The sequence below is a fragment of the Varroa jacobsoni genome, unplaced genomic scaffold (genome assembly GCF_002532875.2).
Source record: "Varroa jacobsoni isolate VJ856 unplaced genomic scaffold, vjacob_1.0 scaffold_318, whole genome shotgun sequence".
NCBI lineage: Eukaryota > Metazoa > Arthropoda > Arachnida > Mesostigmata > Varroidae > Varroa > Varroa jacobsoni.
The window spans coordinates 97,232-113,495 of record NW_019213220.1 but is presented as its reverse complement, the minus strand read 5'-3'; the positions used below and the strand labels follow the sequence as shown (position 1 = coordinate 113,495).

Genomic DNA, 16,264 nt, shown 5'->3' with positions numbered 1-16,264 from the left:
TACATACAAGATTATCGAACTTTTTTGACACATTTTATTTATGTTAATAAATATATCTATAGAAACTCTAGTATTTTTGTTTCTTTCTGCTGTTAGTTCGTTCGACAGTTACCCTTCATTTTGTTGGCTGGTAGAATATCGTTCTTTAATCCTGTTGAGTAATTAGTCTAGTATCATATTCTTTGTTTTTATACAGGAAACATGTCTCTAGTCCAGTACAAAGTTGAAACACAGTGTATGGACATGTAAACATCACAAATAGACACAGACAGACATCCTGATTTCCTATCAAAGCTTCATCATTATCGGTATGGGCACATCGAAACAAACGCGACATGAACACTCGCTTTCTTACGGACGTGTCGCACTTCCCTTTTTATTAATTTTTCTCTTAATTTTCATTTCAGTTATTCAGTGCCTGCTGTCACTAGCAAATCATAAAAGCAAGCCTAATGCTCTCAATTATGTGGCCATATGGGCCGTTAATCCATGTTCAATTTCCATCATAGTCAATAACTTAGTCCAGTATTTAGAATCTCACTATTTCCTGCCCAAATAATAGCTCGGTCTTGTCGCGGTACGATGTGCTGGCCAAAAAAATCTAATTGAATAGAAATGGTTGAATTAAATTTTTCTCGTACCTTAGAGACTTAACATGATTATATTATCACGCACTTGCGGTACAGGTCAATCACAAGTTAAACAGCTGCACGCCCAGTTATTGGCGCAGGTCGTATGTTTTGTCAATACGTGTACGGCGCCGCGATTTTCTGTCACTGGATATCTTCGTTACGATCCGCATCGGATGCAGATAATGCAAGCCATTAGACCATTCTATCTTCGTGGTTCGGGCATTTGACCCGACAGACTCGCGAGGCAGTGCCGCGTTCGCGATGCGTGAAGTCAGCAAAGAGCGCCGTCATAAATTCTCTCTCAGCCTTTTGCCGTCCTTCTAATAATACCAATTTGTATCATCCAGATCAATGCGGGTATTATTAGTATTCTATCTGTTTGCCTTATACTTTCTTAGGAAAGGAAAAAAAGAGTTACACACGCACTCATTTCTCGTCATCTTTCAAGATGCAGACACTCCCTTCCTCATCACAAATAATCGGGATCTGTACGACCATAATTATTTTCATTAGAAAACACGACTATTCTGTCTCAACAGTCAACTTGAAGTAGAACTACGTATGTTGTCTCCTACTAGGTGCAGATAGTCACGCATTGTTGTGGTAGTTGGTGGTTGTTGTTGTTGTTGTTGTTGCTGCTGTTCTTATCGTTGTAGTAGTAGCCGTTATAACCGTAGTTGTAATTGTTGTTTTTTGTTTGTGGTGGCTATGGTGATTGATTTTTATGTAGGCGCTTAAAGTTTGTTGTTATCATCTATGGTGGCTGGTACGATCAATATATACCCACACAATGTAGGCATTATGTACTTCATGTAGAGACTGGTTCATTGGTATTGTTGCATTTTTTAGTACATGATGTATAATTAATTAGTGTCATTGAGCTATAGTGTAGTCATCGAGTGCCAGCTGCAGACAGAAGTGAGAAAATTTGTAGTTTCAACAAAAGGTCGAAGAGGGGCGATCGGTGCAATGATTTCGACGAAGGAAACGTCTGTTGCTGCTCGAACAGAATATAAATGATTTCGTGTTTTACCTGCTGTACAGAAACTTGGAGACTGTTGTCTGACTTCGGCTCATACCATCTTGCCCTGGCAAAACGCGGCTAATAAAGTCTCGTGTTCTGAATTGGTATAGATAAACCTGCCTAAAATATAGTAAATTTAGGGCTCTTCAAAACTAACACAGTGTTAATGTAATAGTAGCCTATAACAAGCCCTATCGAACCTGGACGTTCTGCTGTAATCGGGTTATCTCAAAGTGTTTCAACTGTATCAGTCCTATAATCGTTGTTGTTGTTGTTGTTTTTTTTTGTTTGAATCGAATTTGTGCAACTGCTTTGATACCGTCGACCTCGTAAGGGTCCATTTCTCTTCGTGTGTCTGTCTGTGTGTAAATATATGTAGTTGTGCATACATGTGTAGCGTGTGACAGCTACTCTGCGTGCAATACAATGTTCGGCTACAAATATCCCTTTACAATACTAATCAATGATCATAATAACTGCAGTCGTCATTTTCTCCCCTGATCAGCGATTTTTTTTCTCTACATTATTTGCCTACCTACAAGATTGACTAGTTAGACTGGGTCGCTTGATTTCCAATTCGACCCGGCGAGCCAAGACTCGACGCGCACGCTCGAGAAAAGTTTAAAAAAACCCGCCACCAGAAAAGGTTATTTGCCCCGAGCCACATTCGTGTAACTCGTTGTTTACTCGTTCTGCAACTCATTTATAACAATTCGACTACGACTCGTCTGAGCAGTGCTAATTATTATCATATTATTATGACCGCCATCATCACACTTATTAATATAATAATTAACTACGTATATGTATCCAGCGATGGCTATATCTGCTTGCCTTAGGAGGAGAGGAAACGTTTTCCTCGAACTGGATTTACGTTTCGGTTTTTTAGCTCATGCGTATCCTTCTGACACGATGCAAACTCCGATGAACTCATCGCTTTATCTATATACTACGGCGCATTATACCATAATATCAATAATTATAACTTCAATTAAAAAGCCCTTTTTCCAACTAATGGAAACAGCAATCAGTAAGAGCGTAGATTAGCGCGAAGTGTATTCTGCTCGAGGGGGGCTGGGCAGACGCCGATTTGGTCTTCGAAAACATTAAAACTTCATCACTTCTTAGCATTCTCTCATAACAAACAATGTTACTAACAATTATAGCGGCATACATTTATTTCATTTACCAATGTGTAGAGCCGTACTGTTTACTCTTGCCAGATACCAAGAAGGGTATTGACCCTTTCTTGGTACCGCTAATTTCTGTCGCTTCCCTTTAAGCAATGATTTAAAACTGTGATTATGGTAATCTCATTAACGGACAATCAACGCTAACGATTGTTTTTTTTTTTCTAGTTTTGATGTAGTCGTCATAGTAACGGCTTTTTGGTGACGCGAATCTCTCGCCACTGTGCCAACGACGGCTTGGAAGAGTCCAACATTGAAAAACAGATCTCAGTCCTAACGAATATCTCATCAACGATACTACCTCAACGTCTGCCAAGTGGTCTTACGTCCCTTAGCGTTATCAACATTTAATTTTGATCTATTCATGGCCACTGTTTTCATTTACCTAGCGATAGCCACCCGAACTCTCAAGGAGGCAGCTTTTGCCGGCAGATTGCCACCGAACACAGCAGAGCGGACACCGCCAAGCTTCGAACCAAACGACAAGTGAGACATCTCGTATAGTACGCAGAGACTACGTAGGCCATAATCCACCATACCGCCTATAATGTCCGCATCTTTTTTTCGGTCGTGGGTGTGGGCGTGTATGTGCGCGTGTGTGTGTGTGTGTGTCTGTGTGTGTGTGTGTGTGTGTGTGTGTGTGTGTGTTATCTGTTTCGTTTCGAGTCATCCTCACTCTTCGCTATATCTAGCCCGGTCTTCAACAATTCTGTATATCCGTCGTGAAATCTACCGTTTAACATTTACCTATACCAACCAATTAACACGTATGTTAAACTTTGCCTCTATTTGCACGTCCTTTACTTCGGACTCGCCTCAAGCCGCTCCCATGTTGCGCAGCCATTCTGTATATATAGCCATTCTATATAATAATCGCAGCTTTCTCTACTTCTACGATAATGCTACTAGTATTATTATTAATTACTATACAATGTTGAATATCGCCGATAAACTTTGAACGTCGACGGAAAATGCACTGTGACTTCAGAGTAAGCTGAGGTTGGGGTTACATTACTGAAAACTCAAGACCGCTGTTTGGGTTGTTATATTTGTTCATGGCGAACTCCTCCTACGCAACTGCCGTGGGTAACACTAGCAGTAAACTGAATTGCTTTTGCCTGTTGTCATCATATTGTGATCATCGTCATAATATATAAGGATTGCTCTAGCTAATTAGATCCTTAACCTATTGTGTTCTTTTTATTTGCATTTGTCTAACTTTATTTGCTCCTTCTCTCATGCCCATATCCCTATCCACATCAAACGCAACTAAGAAGAAACTTAGGTTAACAGTAGTTGAGCTGTTGTTTCAAACTCCTGCCTGTCAGCTTTCTCTGCTGTTTATTTCTTATAATAATTATTATCATTACTATATTATAAGCTTCCTACTATCGTTTTTCTGCGAAAGCTTTTTTTCTGCTTAGATAAAAACAGAACACGTTTGTCTTCCGTCCATCCGTTCACCTGCACGATAACTACTCAAAACGTTCCTCCACTCCATGACTTATCGTTGATTCTCTTTCGCTAGTTTCCGTCTTCAGTACGGCTGCTGTACGAACTCTAGTTCCGACTGTTGCTGGTACCAGGCAGGACACACGTCCATTTTCTTTCGATAGATACTTTGCTTGGCTGGGTTTATCGTCTTGTTCAATACGTCAGAGCGTAGCGCATAAACTCATCTGCTCAGGGTTGATTATAGGTTAATTAGGTCCATTCGCGCCACTCCGCACAAGCGGGTTGCTCATGTAAAAACATTTCCTTGGCCTACAGATTATAGTCTCTTTGGCGCTGTTGTTTGCGGACTCGTTCTTCCTTTTTTTCCTCTCGTTGTTTCTCTGTGCTGCTTCCGCCATCACACCTCAGCAGTCGAAATCCTTTGTAGAAAAATCCATTCTTGCCAAATGTCACTCCTTACATATTGCGGAAATACACACGTGAATCGTCATACGGAAATCGTTTCGTCGGCCGCTCGCTTACCCAAGTTCGGACAAGTTTGCGTCTATCAATTCATATACTAAAATTTGTTATCAGATATCGATTTTGCCCCTGGGCGATGTAGCTTCATTAAATACAGGAAAGCTCATTGGATTGGCAGCATTTTATTTTAGAGTTGCTGTTGTTGCTTGTGCGACTGTCTGACGTTCACTAACGGAGGTCAACCGCTATAGTTCGAACTTCAGATTTTATTACGACTGAAATCGATTTTCACACCGGGGTGCTGATTTGGTCGTTGACCTGCCCCTCCGGATTTCCTATGAGACTTCTTTTCTAGCCACAATTGTTATTATCCTTATTCGTTTTTTTCTCCTTTGTATTATTGTTATTATTATTATTATTATTAATTTTTTTCAGCTAAAAGAACCTCAGTTTCTTAGCGAAGCTCGGTACGGCTTCTTCGTGATTATCGGTAGGGGTCGCTACGACTTATTTACGTTGCCCCTCACCTTTTTGTTTTTTTGAAGCTGTTTAAGCCATCAACATTCGACGACCCTCCCGCTGAAGTTGTAACCGATCCAATTTGTCACCGGGACCGGCCATTTCTTCGTCGTCTTCTAGAGGCTCTTCTTTTACCCGGAATAGCGACTGGGCCTCGGCGAGCTTAGACAGTTCGGACTCAGCGGGCGATGCTAGAGCACGCCCTTGAGGTGAGGGTGCCTCGGACAGTTTCATGTGGTCTACCTCCTGAAAACAGAACAACAGGAAACGGCACAACGAAGTCAACAAAGAGGATACTCAAGTCGATACGCGCGCACACGCACGCTGGCCTTCTCTTACCTACCTATAAATTATTACCCTCGTTTTCTTTATCTATACGAGTAAAAAGTTGAGCGAACAGTTTGTCCTTATCTCACCGACAGGCGATATCTGCGTTGCAGCTATTGCGGCTGCTGGCGCGGCATCGCCAACTTCAGTGCCAATGAACCAAAAACATGCCTGCCCACTTGTTTGGTCCGATTGTTTGTTGAGCGAAAAAATAACCACACAAACATATAAACATATAGCGCTGTACACAGTGCATGTATTTGTCTGTATATACATGAAGGCCCTGACGTACCGTGCGCCATGTCTTTGACCCGCGCATGTATAACGCGACAAACAGCGCCACCCGTGTGCGGCTGGCCTTGGACGTTATTTTCGCTTCGGGAAAGCGTAGCGCAGCGCCTCTTTATATGCGAGGAAGACGACACGATGGCAAATCGTCATCGACGTTCGTATTACGCCTTGATCGCTTGATTGGCCGCTTCATTATGTGATTCAGCTACCAACGATCCCTCCTGGTGCATGAACGACAACGACGACGGTTAAAGGAACAGCAATCACAGCAGCGCCAACGGTCCGTGAGTCTTGAACAGCATTGCGTGAACTTCGCCTCCGCCGCTGCCGGTGACTCTACGGCTACTAACTTTGTTTCGTTTCCAATTCATTAGCTTATGCATGTGATGGCCCATGGTATGGCTGTGTCGTCGGCTATGGCGCTGATCGTCTATGAAGCTAAGGGCTATAGACAGCCTTACTGCTAGTAGTAATGGTGACAACGATCATTTTATCTGGGCAAAGCCAGTCTCGGCAACGATGGCGATAGCAGCAACGGGCCGAGAGGAGGTCATCGGTGGACGTTTGTCAACTGTTGATCGCATACGCTGTCCAACACTGTTCCAGTAACAGGTTCATAAAGACCGACGTTCTTTCGCTTCTGCTGACATGGTTTCAGCGAATAAACAGTCGAAGGAGCGAGTCCAGCCAACGGCTGATGACTTGCATAGAGGGAAAAAGATCGACAAAGTCATTGAAATACATTACGTCGGCTAGCAGCACCAGCGTGGCCCAGTCAATCAGCTATATTTCTGGGTAGTTAGTGATCTCACTGACGTGTTTGAGCGTATTTCTGAAGGCAAACTTGCAGATAGAACTAATGCCCGTCTGCTGCCCCGCAGATGCGTAGCGGTAATGTGGCAACGAGATCAACAGCAGTAGATATAGGAGGGTTGTTGCTAGCAAAACATGGGTAAACCATACAGCCATAAAGTCCATCGAGTTTTTCCAGGAGCGGATAGTGCGCATGTGGTGGATTTCCCTTTGAGAAATTTAGCTCGAAACTGAAGGCACACAAATCTTCTGTTTCATACTTAATAACAAAGAAGGAACTGCCTTATCTCCTAGTCTTATTTGTCCCCTTTGGGACGTTTATTAACGCAGAGCAATGAGGTTATAATTTAACGTAATAGCCGATTCTAGACACGTGAATTTTTAGATTTCAGGTCCAATCCCTTATAACGTGTCGTAATTCTTCTAGACTACATTCTGTTAAAAGTAAACTGGCGTTCCGGTTACTGAAGCGGCAAAGAGCTAAACGAAGAAATGGTGTGGGCCATGTATATGAACTGAGTAAGGTCTGGAGTTTGACAGGTGACCCAATACCTGGATAGCGAAATACGTCGGACCGACCCATTCGAGCGATATGGGATTTATATAGGCAGATAGGAAAAACTGTTATTAGGTGCGCTTTGCGAATTCAACCGACTGTCTTCCTACGGCTAACACTGAACGTACTAGTCACTGGGGGTCCACAAGGATGCGGGATGATCCACTGATCAACTGTACGAGGATCTGACGAACAATGCACGTCGGATGGCGAAAGACGGCGTTGAGGCTGTGGAGCTGATAGATTTCCGTCACACAGAGTTCGGTTGGAGATCAACAAGCAACGTTCGAACGTTAAACTAACGCGACATACCGTTAGTAGTTTGCTTTTTCTGATCATCAAGTGTGATCTATTTACTATTTAACTTTAATTATTAAAGTTATAGGATATATTTATACATATATGCAGAAGGGCAAACTAGGAGACTGGAACAAACATCAAGCGAACGAGAGCCATGTCTCTTGTGGCAAGGTATCAATCAACAAATTGCTCTTGACCTTATTAATTAGCCTCAGTAAAGGTCTGACTACGCTCACTGAGCTCACGTTTTGAGACGTTCTCTTCGAACACGCTGTCAGCATCAACGACACGGGAAGAGTCAAGCGTAGATACAATCGGATCAGTTCCTCTACTAGTTCATCACTCAATTAATGTTTTTTTATATCTTCTATAATTATATCGCGAGATAGTGTAACTATGTACCACTTCCTTCTGATATACGGCAGCGGCGTCGTGCCTTAGTGGCGTCTATTTGTTCCCTGTCCCGACAACACCGTCATGGGCGCTGTGAGTTGAACCGCGTTCCCGGGCCGCTATCGACGATATCTTTTCGTCTGGCAGCTTCAAATCGGCATCGTCACGACAGACGAGCTGATCTAAACAAAGCGACCAATCCAGTAACTAGGTAACAGTATCAGCAGGCAGTAGCCGTCTGGTGATCGGCAACTCAGCCAGGAGATAGCCGGACAACGTATCAATGTATTATAATCGCAGCTATTGCTACGCAGAAGCGAATCGTCGCCGGGTCGAGCTAATGACGGCTGTCGTTGTTAGACGAAGGGGTGAGCTTTAACGAGTGCAGTAGTAACGACAATAGTAACAACAACGAGATCAATGCTTGACTAGTTAACACGATGGCGGCCGCCGGATGAGTATCTAACATCTGACAAGTACGCCGAAGGATCATTGCAATACCGGCAGCATTTTCCAGTGCTCCGTAGTCTATGGATAGCAACAACGTTTTGTATACGACTTCGAATGTGGGCAAGGCATTAAAACCCAGCGGGACAGAGTCCACAGCTGTATGGAACTCCCTGCTGGCAGCCCCAGAGAGATGCCAATTATATATCAGTTAACACCAACGAAAGCGGCACTTGTTGTTGTTGTGTGGTCAAAACGCGTTTACTCGCCCATATATAATGTAATAGACATTCTATAGCAGATAAAGAGGGTGCGCGTATCACTAGATATTGCTAATAACATTGTCAGGTGACGCCACCAGGTAGGCTAGACGGTGACGCGCGTTAAGGACGCGGCGAAGTTGGCAGTCGATGTATTGTGGTTGACATTCTGCTGGGACCTTTGTTGCTACGCGTGTAACAACGATTATGATTGTGAGCGGTGGATCTTCGACGCAAGCAAAAGGTCTGTACAAAGAAAGTATAAGGAATCAGCACGAATTAGGCATCTAATAATAAGCCAGAAGTATAGTAACTGTGCTAAAGAAGTGTCAAGGCTAACTTAGCCTAGTGTAGAGTTAGGGATAACACCTTGTTTTCGTGGTATTTCTCTATGACCTGTTCCACCGGTAAGTTGCTATCGCCGACAGGTACAGGGGCGATAGGTATGGGCCTGGAGAAAACTACTAGTTGCGAACAGACTGTAGACAACATAAGGTAAAATATAGTAAAATTCGATAATGAAGTAAATTATCGAAGGGGTAACCGCAAAGCAGAAAGGTTTCTTTTTTTGTTATTGCTGCGTGATTTGTCTTTCGTCGCTAACGTTTATTTAATGGATGATGACGTCATCTTGATGACCTGACGTAATCAGGCCCAACCGACCTTTTCCAGTTGCCTCTTCTGACGCGCTAGATGGTCCACTAGCTGTTGATAACCGTAAACCATTCTCGATGCTTCGACGAGAATGTCGTTGCAAGCCTTTGCGTTGAGATTATGCTGCTCCAGCACTCGCCGTAAGCCCGACATGTCGCTGGCCTGATACAGAAACGCCGGCGAATACGGCTGCTCATCGAGTTCAGCACCTGAAATAAGACGATCGCCACGGATACAACAGAAGCAGCATAAACAGTACAAAACAAAGCCGTGTTAACTATAGACGAAGTATTACAAAATACAGTATAATATAGATGTTAACTCCAATAATAATAACTAACGTAAACAATCAGAAATATATTCCTACTAACGTATATATGCATAGATAGGGTATAGAATGGGGCCAAAGTCTCGTGACATTTAAAAAACCGCTTATAAAAAAAATACACATACAAGTTTCAGCCTGGATATACTTACTTGTGTTTACTGATACTATGATTATTATTGATATTTTTACACAAAGCGGGTATGCTGTACGATGTAATGAAGGTAAGAATGATGAATTTCACTTGAAACACCCGAGCTTTTGATTCGCGTGGCCCTAATAGATTTGACCTCGTTGTCGGTGGTGAGGACAGTATTCCACAACTGCATGTGCCATGATTACCGACCCGATATTTGAAATAAGCCAACATATTTTTACTATAAAAAACGTTTTTTTTTTTTTTTTTTTTACCTTAGCTATCAGTAACTTCAGCGCTTAATCTAAATCGATTCTGCGTTAGCCACTGTGGCCTATCCTATCACTTACGTCACTGTTAAGGGCGTATTTTTCCAAAAAAGACTTGCGAGACGGCCAGATTTGATCCATGGGCTACATGGGAAATTCTTTAACGGAAATACGTCGGTAACCATTTGGCGACTCAGGTTCGATATTGAATCGCGCCTTAACGTGTACACATCAGAGAAACCATCGTAATCTGCTTGTTTTGTTATAATATATAAGAACTGGACGGGTTATAGTTGTATTTGGGTTAATCAAGTATTTTTTTTTGCTTTTCTGTTGATTAGTGTTACTATACTCTAATACGCCTTGCAACGTTAGTTCGTGATTTGTCGTACCTTAAAAACAAGTTACTTCCAATACTGAAGTTATTAGGCGCTACTGCAGACCGATGGGTTCCAGCATGAAACGAAACCCTGTGTCAATACGAAATTCGAACCTAAGCAGAATCTTAGAAAGTTACCCATTAAGATACTACGTGGGTATTATACTGATCGTATATATATATATATATATATAGCATTTAAGGTGAAGGGCTATTTTTTGTAGCGGGCAGGCGTTCATATCGTATGTTTCATACTAGAAAAACTATTTTTCTCTTGAATAACAGTAAACTCATGGCGAAAAATGATGCGAAATTTAAGCATAATTTGCCTATCATCAGTCTGTTTGGGTTAAACGAGTAATCACCAGATACAAAGAAGCAAGGTATTAACAAGTATTCCAACAACCATAAAAAAAAAAGGTTGCAGGCCACCACTAACCCTACCACGATGATTTTTGCTACCCTATTATTTTCACTACCAATCGCCTGGCTTACTCTCATAACCATTGAGAGAATGTAAGATTATTGCTATCAATGATCATTGCAGAAAATGGTACGGCTATGCACTGCTACTGTTTACGACAAGCGTTCTCAACTATCATATTGACTAACATTTCGGTATCAGACCCACAAGGCCATGATGCATTTGTTGACAAGCCCAATGCGAGACACCCAGTAGCCCATCACTAAGCGAACATACGATAGCGAAAAATCTAGCGGAACCATCCCAAACAAGAATTTATTCTACAGAGCTTCGCCTGTTGCGTTTCTTGACGTTGTCGCTGCCCCGGCGGCGGTAGCTGGGCCGCACCGCCATTATTACTATTGCCAGTCACTAAGTGACGAATGCTGGAAATAAAGCGAAAACGCGATGAACGTCAGGATCGTTGACAGAGTCTGTCTGGCTTCATGTCCGTACTAGCGAACATCGCAGACCGACACAATAGTCAAGTGCAGTGGTTTCGGACTTAGCCTGGTTAAGACGGTCCTGCTAAAAATAGCAGCGCTGAGAAGGAACAACAACCGTCAAAGTGCCATCAGCTGGACTCTGCAGGCTATCGCGGCCATCGCAGTTCTCTACGTTGAGCTTTATAGTTGTTGACGCAACGCAAAACACCCAGTAGCCCGCTGTGTTATGCTAGAATTATTGATAGCAGCAGAATCGGGATCGGGGCCTATGGTGTTCCTCAAGGTTGTCCGCCCGCCGCTTACCTTCGTCTGGGCACTTTTTTGGTCTGCGAGTACATCTTTAACGTGCGCTTAGATTACTGTGAAGGAATTAGTCATCTAGTTAGTTACCTAAAGGGCCAGAGTTGGCCTTCGCCAGAAGCAAACATGCCACCATATATACTCCCTATGAGTGCGCTTGACGCAGCTGCTTGCGTCGGCTTCCGACTGCTAAACGTCGCGCGGCTTTGATTGGACTAAGCTAGAAGTTCTTGCCAACTGGTGGCCGCTCTGGTCTTTTGGGCATGGCAATCGGTCGCTTCACTCATTGCGGCTGGCCGTAGCATTAATATAGCTAGCTGAAGGTCTCATAATGGAAGGACATGAGGCAGGAAGGCAACCCATGATGCCGTGAAGAGTAGCAACATCACCAATCAACCAATGATTAGTTTACGGCCGACCACCAGCTCCGATTGAACGGCGATGGCTAGAAAGTGTCTGTGATTCGAACTGCAGACTCATACATACGATTGCTGTCCATAATAACAGTAATCACGCTGGATTATTCTTATTGATGATATGATTAGTTTTGCACTAGAATGCAAAAGGTCGCTGATAAACTGGTACAGACTCGTAGTCAAACAGGTTATCTAGACCAACTAGCAAACATAAGTGACAATAAAAGTGGCGGCGGTAGTGGTAAGGCCAATGGCAGGACAGACAATGAAATCCCCCCGAAATCTTTAGTAGAGCGAAGAGATCTTCGTTGGGCGACTGTAATGAAGGAGATGATGTTCGCGGTGAACTCTATTTTTATCGTTTTAGTGTTATTATAACCGTCCGGTTGACTGAGCACCGCACCGCATGCGAGCCTACCTGCCACTGTGGGGACCCTGTTCGTTACATCAAGCAAACAGCTGATACGGTCATGACAACAGATTACGTGCTACAGGATATTCAGTACGTACTTGATAGCGATTGCTGCAGTTATGGATGGTGTTTGCCATTTATCGCAATTACAACAAACAAACAAACAAAAGGGTTGAGCTATAGGTTTCCCATTTCAATTAGGCCAATGTGATCGGTTAACAAATGCTGGCGTCCTCGAGAACGTTTCTTTTTCGTCACTTCCGATCACCCTGTATAGTACATGTGTATCTGACGACCACCATCAGGATCTTTTCTGACACCTTCAATATAACTACAGCCGTAGCTATCTATGGCAGCTGTGTTGAGCTCTTGTCATAGGCTAGAGCTAACAATCGCTAACAGGAAAGGGCCAGCCAAAAAGCTAGACGAGTTAAATGGTCCCGCTCAAATACACGCTTTGAGTATGAACTGCACAACCTAGCGTGTACCCGATAAAGGTTTTCACCTAGGCTAGTGGCTGCAAAAATAACAACGGCAGACGGATAGCAGCCTTGTTGCGATGTAGCAGCTTCTGCCTGGGCCAAACGGCGTTGGTCCCAGGACCAGCACACAACTATGAGCAGCCCTGTAGGTTGATCATTAAATTCATTATAACGCAGACCTCGTCAGCTCTGCTTGATTTGTTGAGCCACGGGCGTGGCAGCATCTTTGTCGTGGTTTAACCACCGCCCCCCATAGGAAAGGTAAAACAGTATATTCTGCAACAAGGTTCCTCGTTTTCCGCATGTCTATCGGACGCCGTCGTCACGATAAACGTTATTACCTCTACTAGCTTTATCACAAAGACGCAAGAAGAAAACTCGACACAGATGCCGCTGCGAATCGCCCGACGCAAAATCATACTAGCTTAGTTAAGCACAAGGAGCAGCTAAATACATGAAGTTTTGATATACGTTTCAATTTGTCCACTGCGTTCTATACAAGCAACAAAGAGACTATACTGATAGGTAACAGTTGTTCCAAGGCGACTTAAACCTGGCTTGCAGCGATGACGGTGGAACCTAAGATCGCACGAGCTTTAGGTCCGATGGGTTCCGTTAGATATCCCATCAGACGGCTGGCTCCCAGCATGAAACGAAGTGTTTCGAGGTTCGAATTCGAGCCCAAAATACCGCGTGATGGTGGCACCACCTGCATCGGTCCGCTTAGTCTAATCGATGTGATACGTGCTATCGCTGACTATTTTTGTGTTGAAGTTCACTTGTTCTTATTTCAAATGTAGATTTGACTCTTCCAGATGACCTCTCTATCTCTTTGCGGCTCAACATGGCCGCCATATGCCAAGAATGACTCTATGGACTACTATGGCCTCGTTGGTGGTGGCTGGGCAGCAATGAAAACAATCCAACCACGCCCACTTGGTGGCACTTTTGGCGTCACATGGAAAAAGGGGTCGATAGGGGATGTCAACTTAATTCGCGCGTGGACACAGAGTCGCATCTTAAAGATCTTGGGAAGAACCCTAGAGGGTTCTTTTTTTACCCTAGAGGGTAGCAACCCATTTAAGGGCAGATTCAATTCGGTTTCTGTTGAAGTTCAGGAGCAGTGACGAATTTGCCCGGTCCCGGTTCAATCAGTAACTTGCTCTTGAATCTAATGCGAAATGATTCATAGGTACCTAGGTGAATTCATTACTCCATTTTGATTGGACGCGGACGGAGACTCAAAATCTTCGCTGGATGGTGCACTTTGCGTTGAGCCGCACGTACCGCAGGTATTCCATCCATCTTAGCCACACAAGTTAATCATCCCAGGAACAGGCTGTAAAGCTTCCAAAATAGTGGCGTCACGATAAGGCGTCGTTATCTAAAGGTATCGTTACGAGATTCGCAGATGTCCATCTAAGGAAGCTGCCTTTAAGCTCAGATTATTTCATGTATATTTATAAAAGCAACACAGACGATGCCGACCCCTGTAGACGCAGGCTACAATGAACAAATGATAATTACTGGATGAACTCTATAGGTTGGATAGTGCCATTGTCGAATGATAAGGGCGACGGACTGCAAAACGACGATGTTGACAATAAACAGGAAGTCCCTTCTCCAAGAAATGTTTACTTCGTGTATCCCTGCTTGCATTTTTCTTCTCTACCGTTATCATGATAGCATTACTACGGCATATGATTTATAAATACGAGCCCATGTTCGTATTTCAAGCGCAAGACAATTCCCGCTTCGCTGTGGTCGATTCTTCTAAAAAACGAGACTTATCGGCGCTTTATGAAATTCATTACCGAGTTTATCTCTTTGTCTACCTAGCGTACGAGAGTCGAGGGAGTTGCTGCCGCTTGAGATTGGTCTGTCTGTCGTTGAAGCGTCAGAAGGGGGTGCAATTTGTATAAGGTAGATTTAGCTTGGGTGACACTGTGTGTCCTCGATACCTGTGGATCTGTACTATCGGATCTCTGCTTGCGATTTGGTGACACGCGGCGGACGATACAACGACAACGATGTGTTTTTTAATACGACTTGGGGGGTATATGACAGTAAGGCCTGTGAAAACGGCAACTCGGACAGCATAAAAGAGATTTATAATAAATAACGACATGATTGTGTGTTTAACTTTATGGTGGAATGTATATTTAGTTTTCTAGTTAGCTCACAAGAGGGAGTAACTATAGTTAAATAAGCTGCCTTTAAGTTTTTTACTTTTGTTGGGCTTGCAAGCCAAACACGCAGCTACGGCTGTTATCTTGCATATATATATATTGTATATATATATGTATTATTTACAATGCAGAATGCCATCACACACGTACACTTTGCCCCCGACACCTAATGCTAAATGTTTCAAAATTAATGAGCAAAATCTGCAAAATGAGCAAAACCGACTGGATTTATTTCTCGTTGGTTGCGGATAAAGGTGATCGAAAACCACTTCGCCCGAACTAGAGTAAAGGGATCGTTTGAAAAGGGAAAAGTTTTAAGCCTGTGAGCGGTGGAAGGACTTACAGGCCACTGTGTATGGTAGCATCCTCATAAGGCTTGTCAAGCTTGCACTCGAATATAATCAAATAGTAGCATTTTACGTCCATTTCGTATTTCACGCAGAGAACTCGCAGATCATTAGATGAAATATATTACTGCAACCTAACACCTTCGTGCCCAATATTCTCTGACAGAATGAGTCTCAACACGAAAAAAAAACAAAGTTCTTAATAACTTAACGTAGATGATACTAAGATACAGGTAGGAAAGGCTAAGGCACATGTTGTCATAAAACGGGCCTGACTAGATACGATTTAGCTATACAGTTAGGAAGGTCTGTACGAGACGATTTAGCTATACAGTTAGGAAGGTCTGTACGAGTTCTTCGTATGAGCATATCTTTAGATGGAGGGCAAGGCCACGCTATGTCTATATAAATATTCAAGTGGGATCGTTCTAGATCCAGCTATTCGACGGTGGCTAAGACAGCCACCGCCCAACTATCGAGAAAATGAGCCAGCAAACCACCAAGTATAACTTAGCTGAGATGCAAAAGCCCGCGAAAAGAGCGACCTGGAGGCCGAATTCTGCCCGCCTATTTCTTCCTGCCTTTCTGTGTCTGGAGCTTGGCTACTCGAACTGCTTTAGAGGAGGCGGGTTAGACCCGCTAAGAGAAAAGCCTTGGTTGCTGCACGCTTTCTAGTCCATCCTACCGTTTCCCTAAACAGCAAGGCCACACGTTGACCACTGCCGTACGTCGCTGCCGACTCCACGATTTGCCCAAGCAATAACTGTGTGAAGGGAA

At 43.4% G+C, this 16,264-nt stretch overlaps 1 protein-coding gene across 1 annotated transcript in view; it reads right to left on the bottom strand.

Moving 5' to 3' along the window:
• Positions 1-73: 73 nt before the first annotated feature.
• Positions 74-16,264, bottom strand: part of Snoo (Sno oncogene) — a 64,428-nt gene continuing 48,237 nt past the window's right edge. Inside the window, exons 5-6 of the mRNA XM_022831205.2 lie at positions 9,333-9,532; positions 74-5,528 (exon numbers count right to left, since the gene is read on the bottom strand). Coding sequence (XP_022686940.1) covers positions 5,313-5,528; positions 9,333-9,532 — 416 coding nt within the window. The 3' untranslated portion in view covers positions 74-5,312. The remainder of the gene's footprint in view (positions 5,529-9,332; positions 9,533-16,264) is intronic.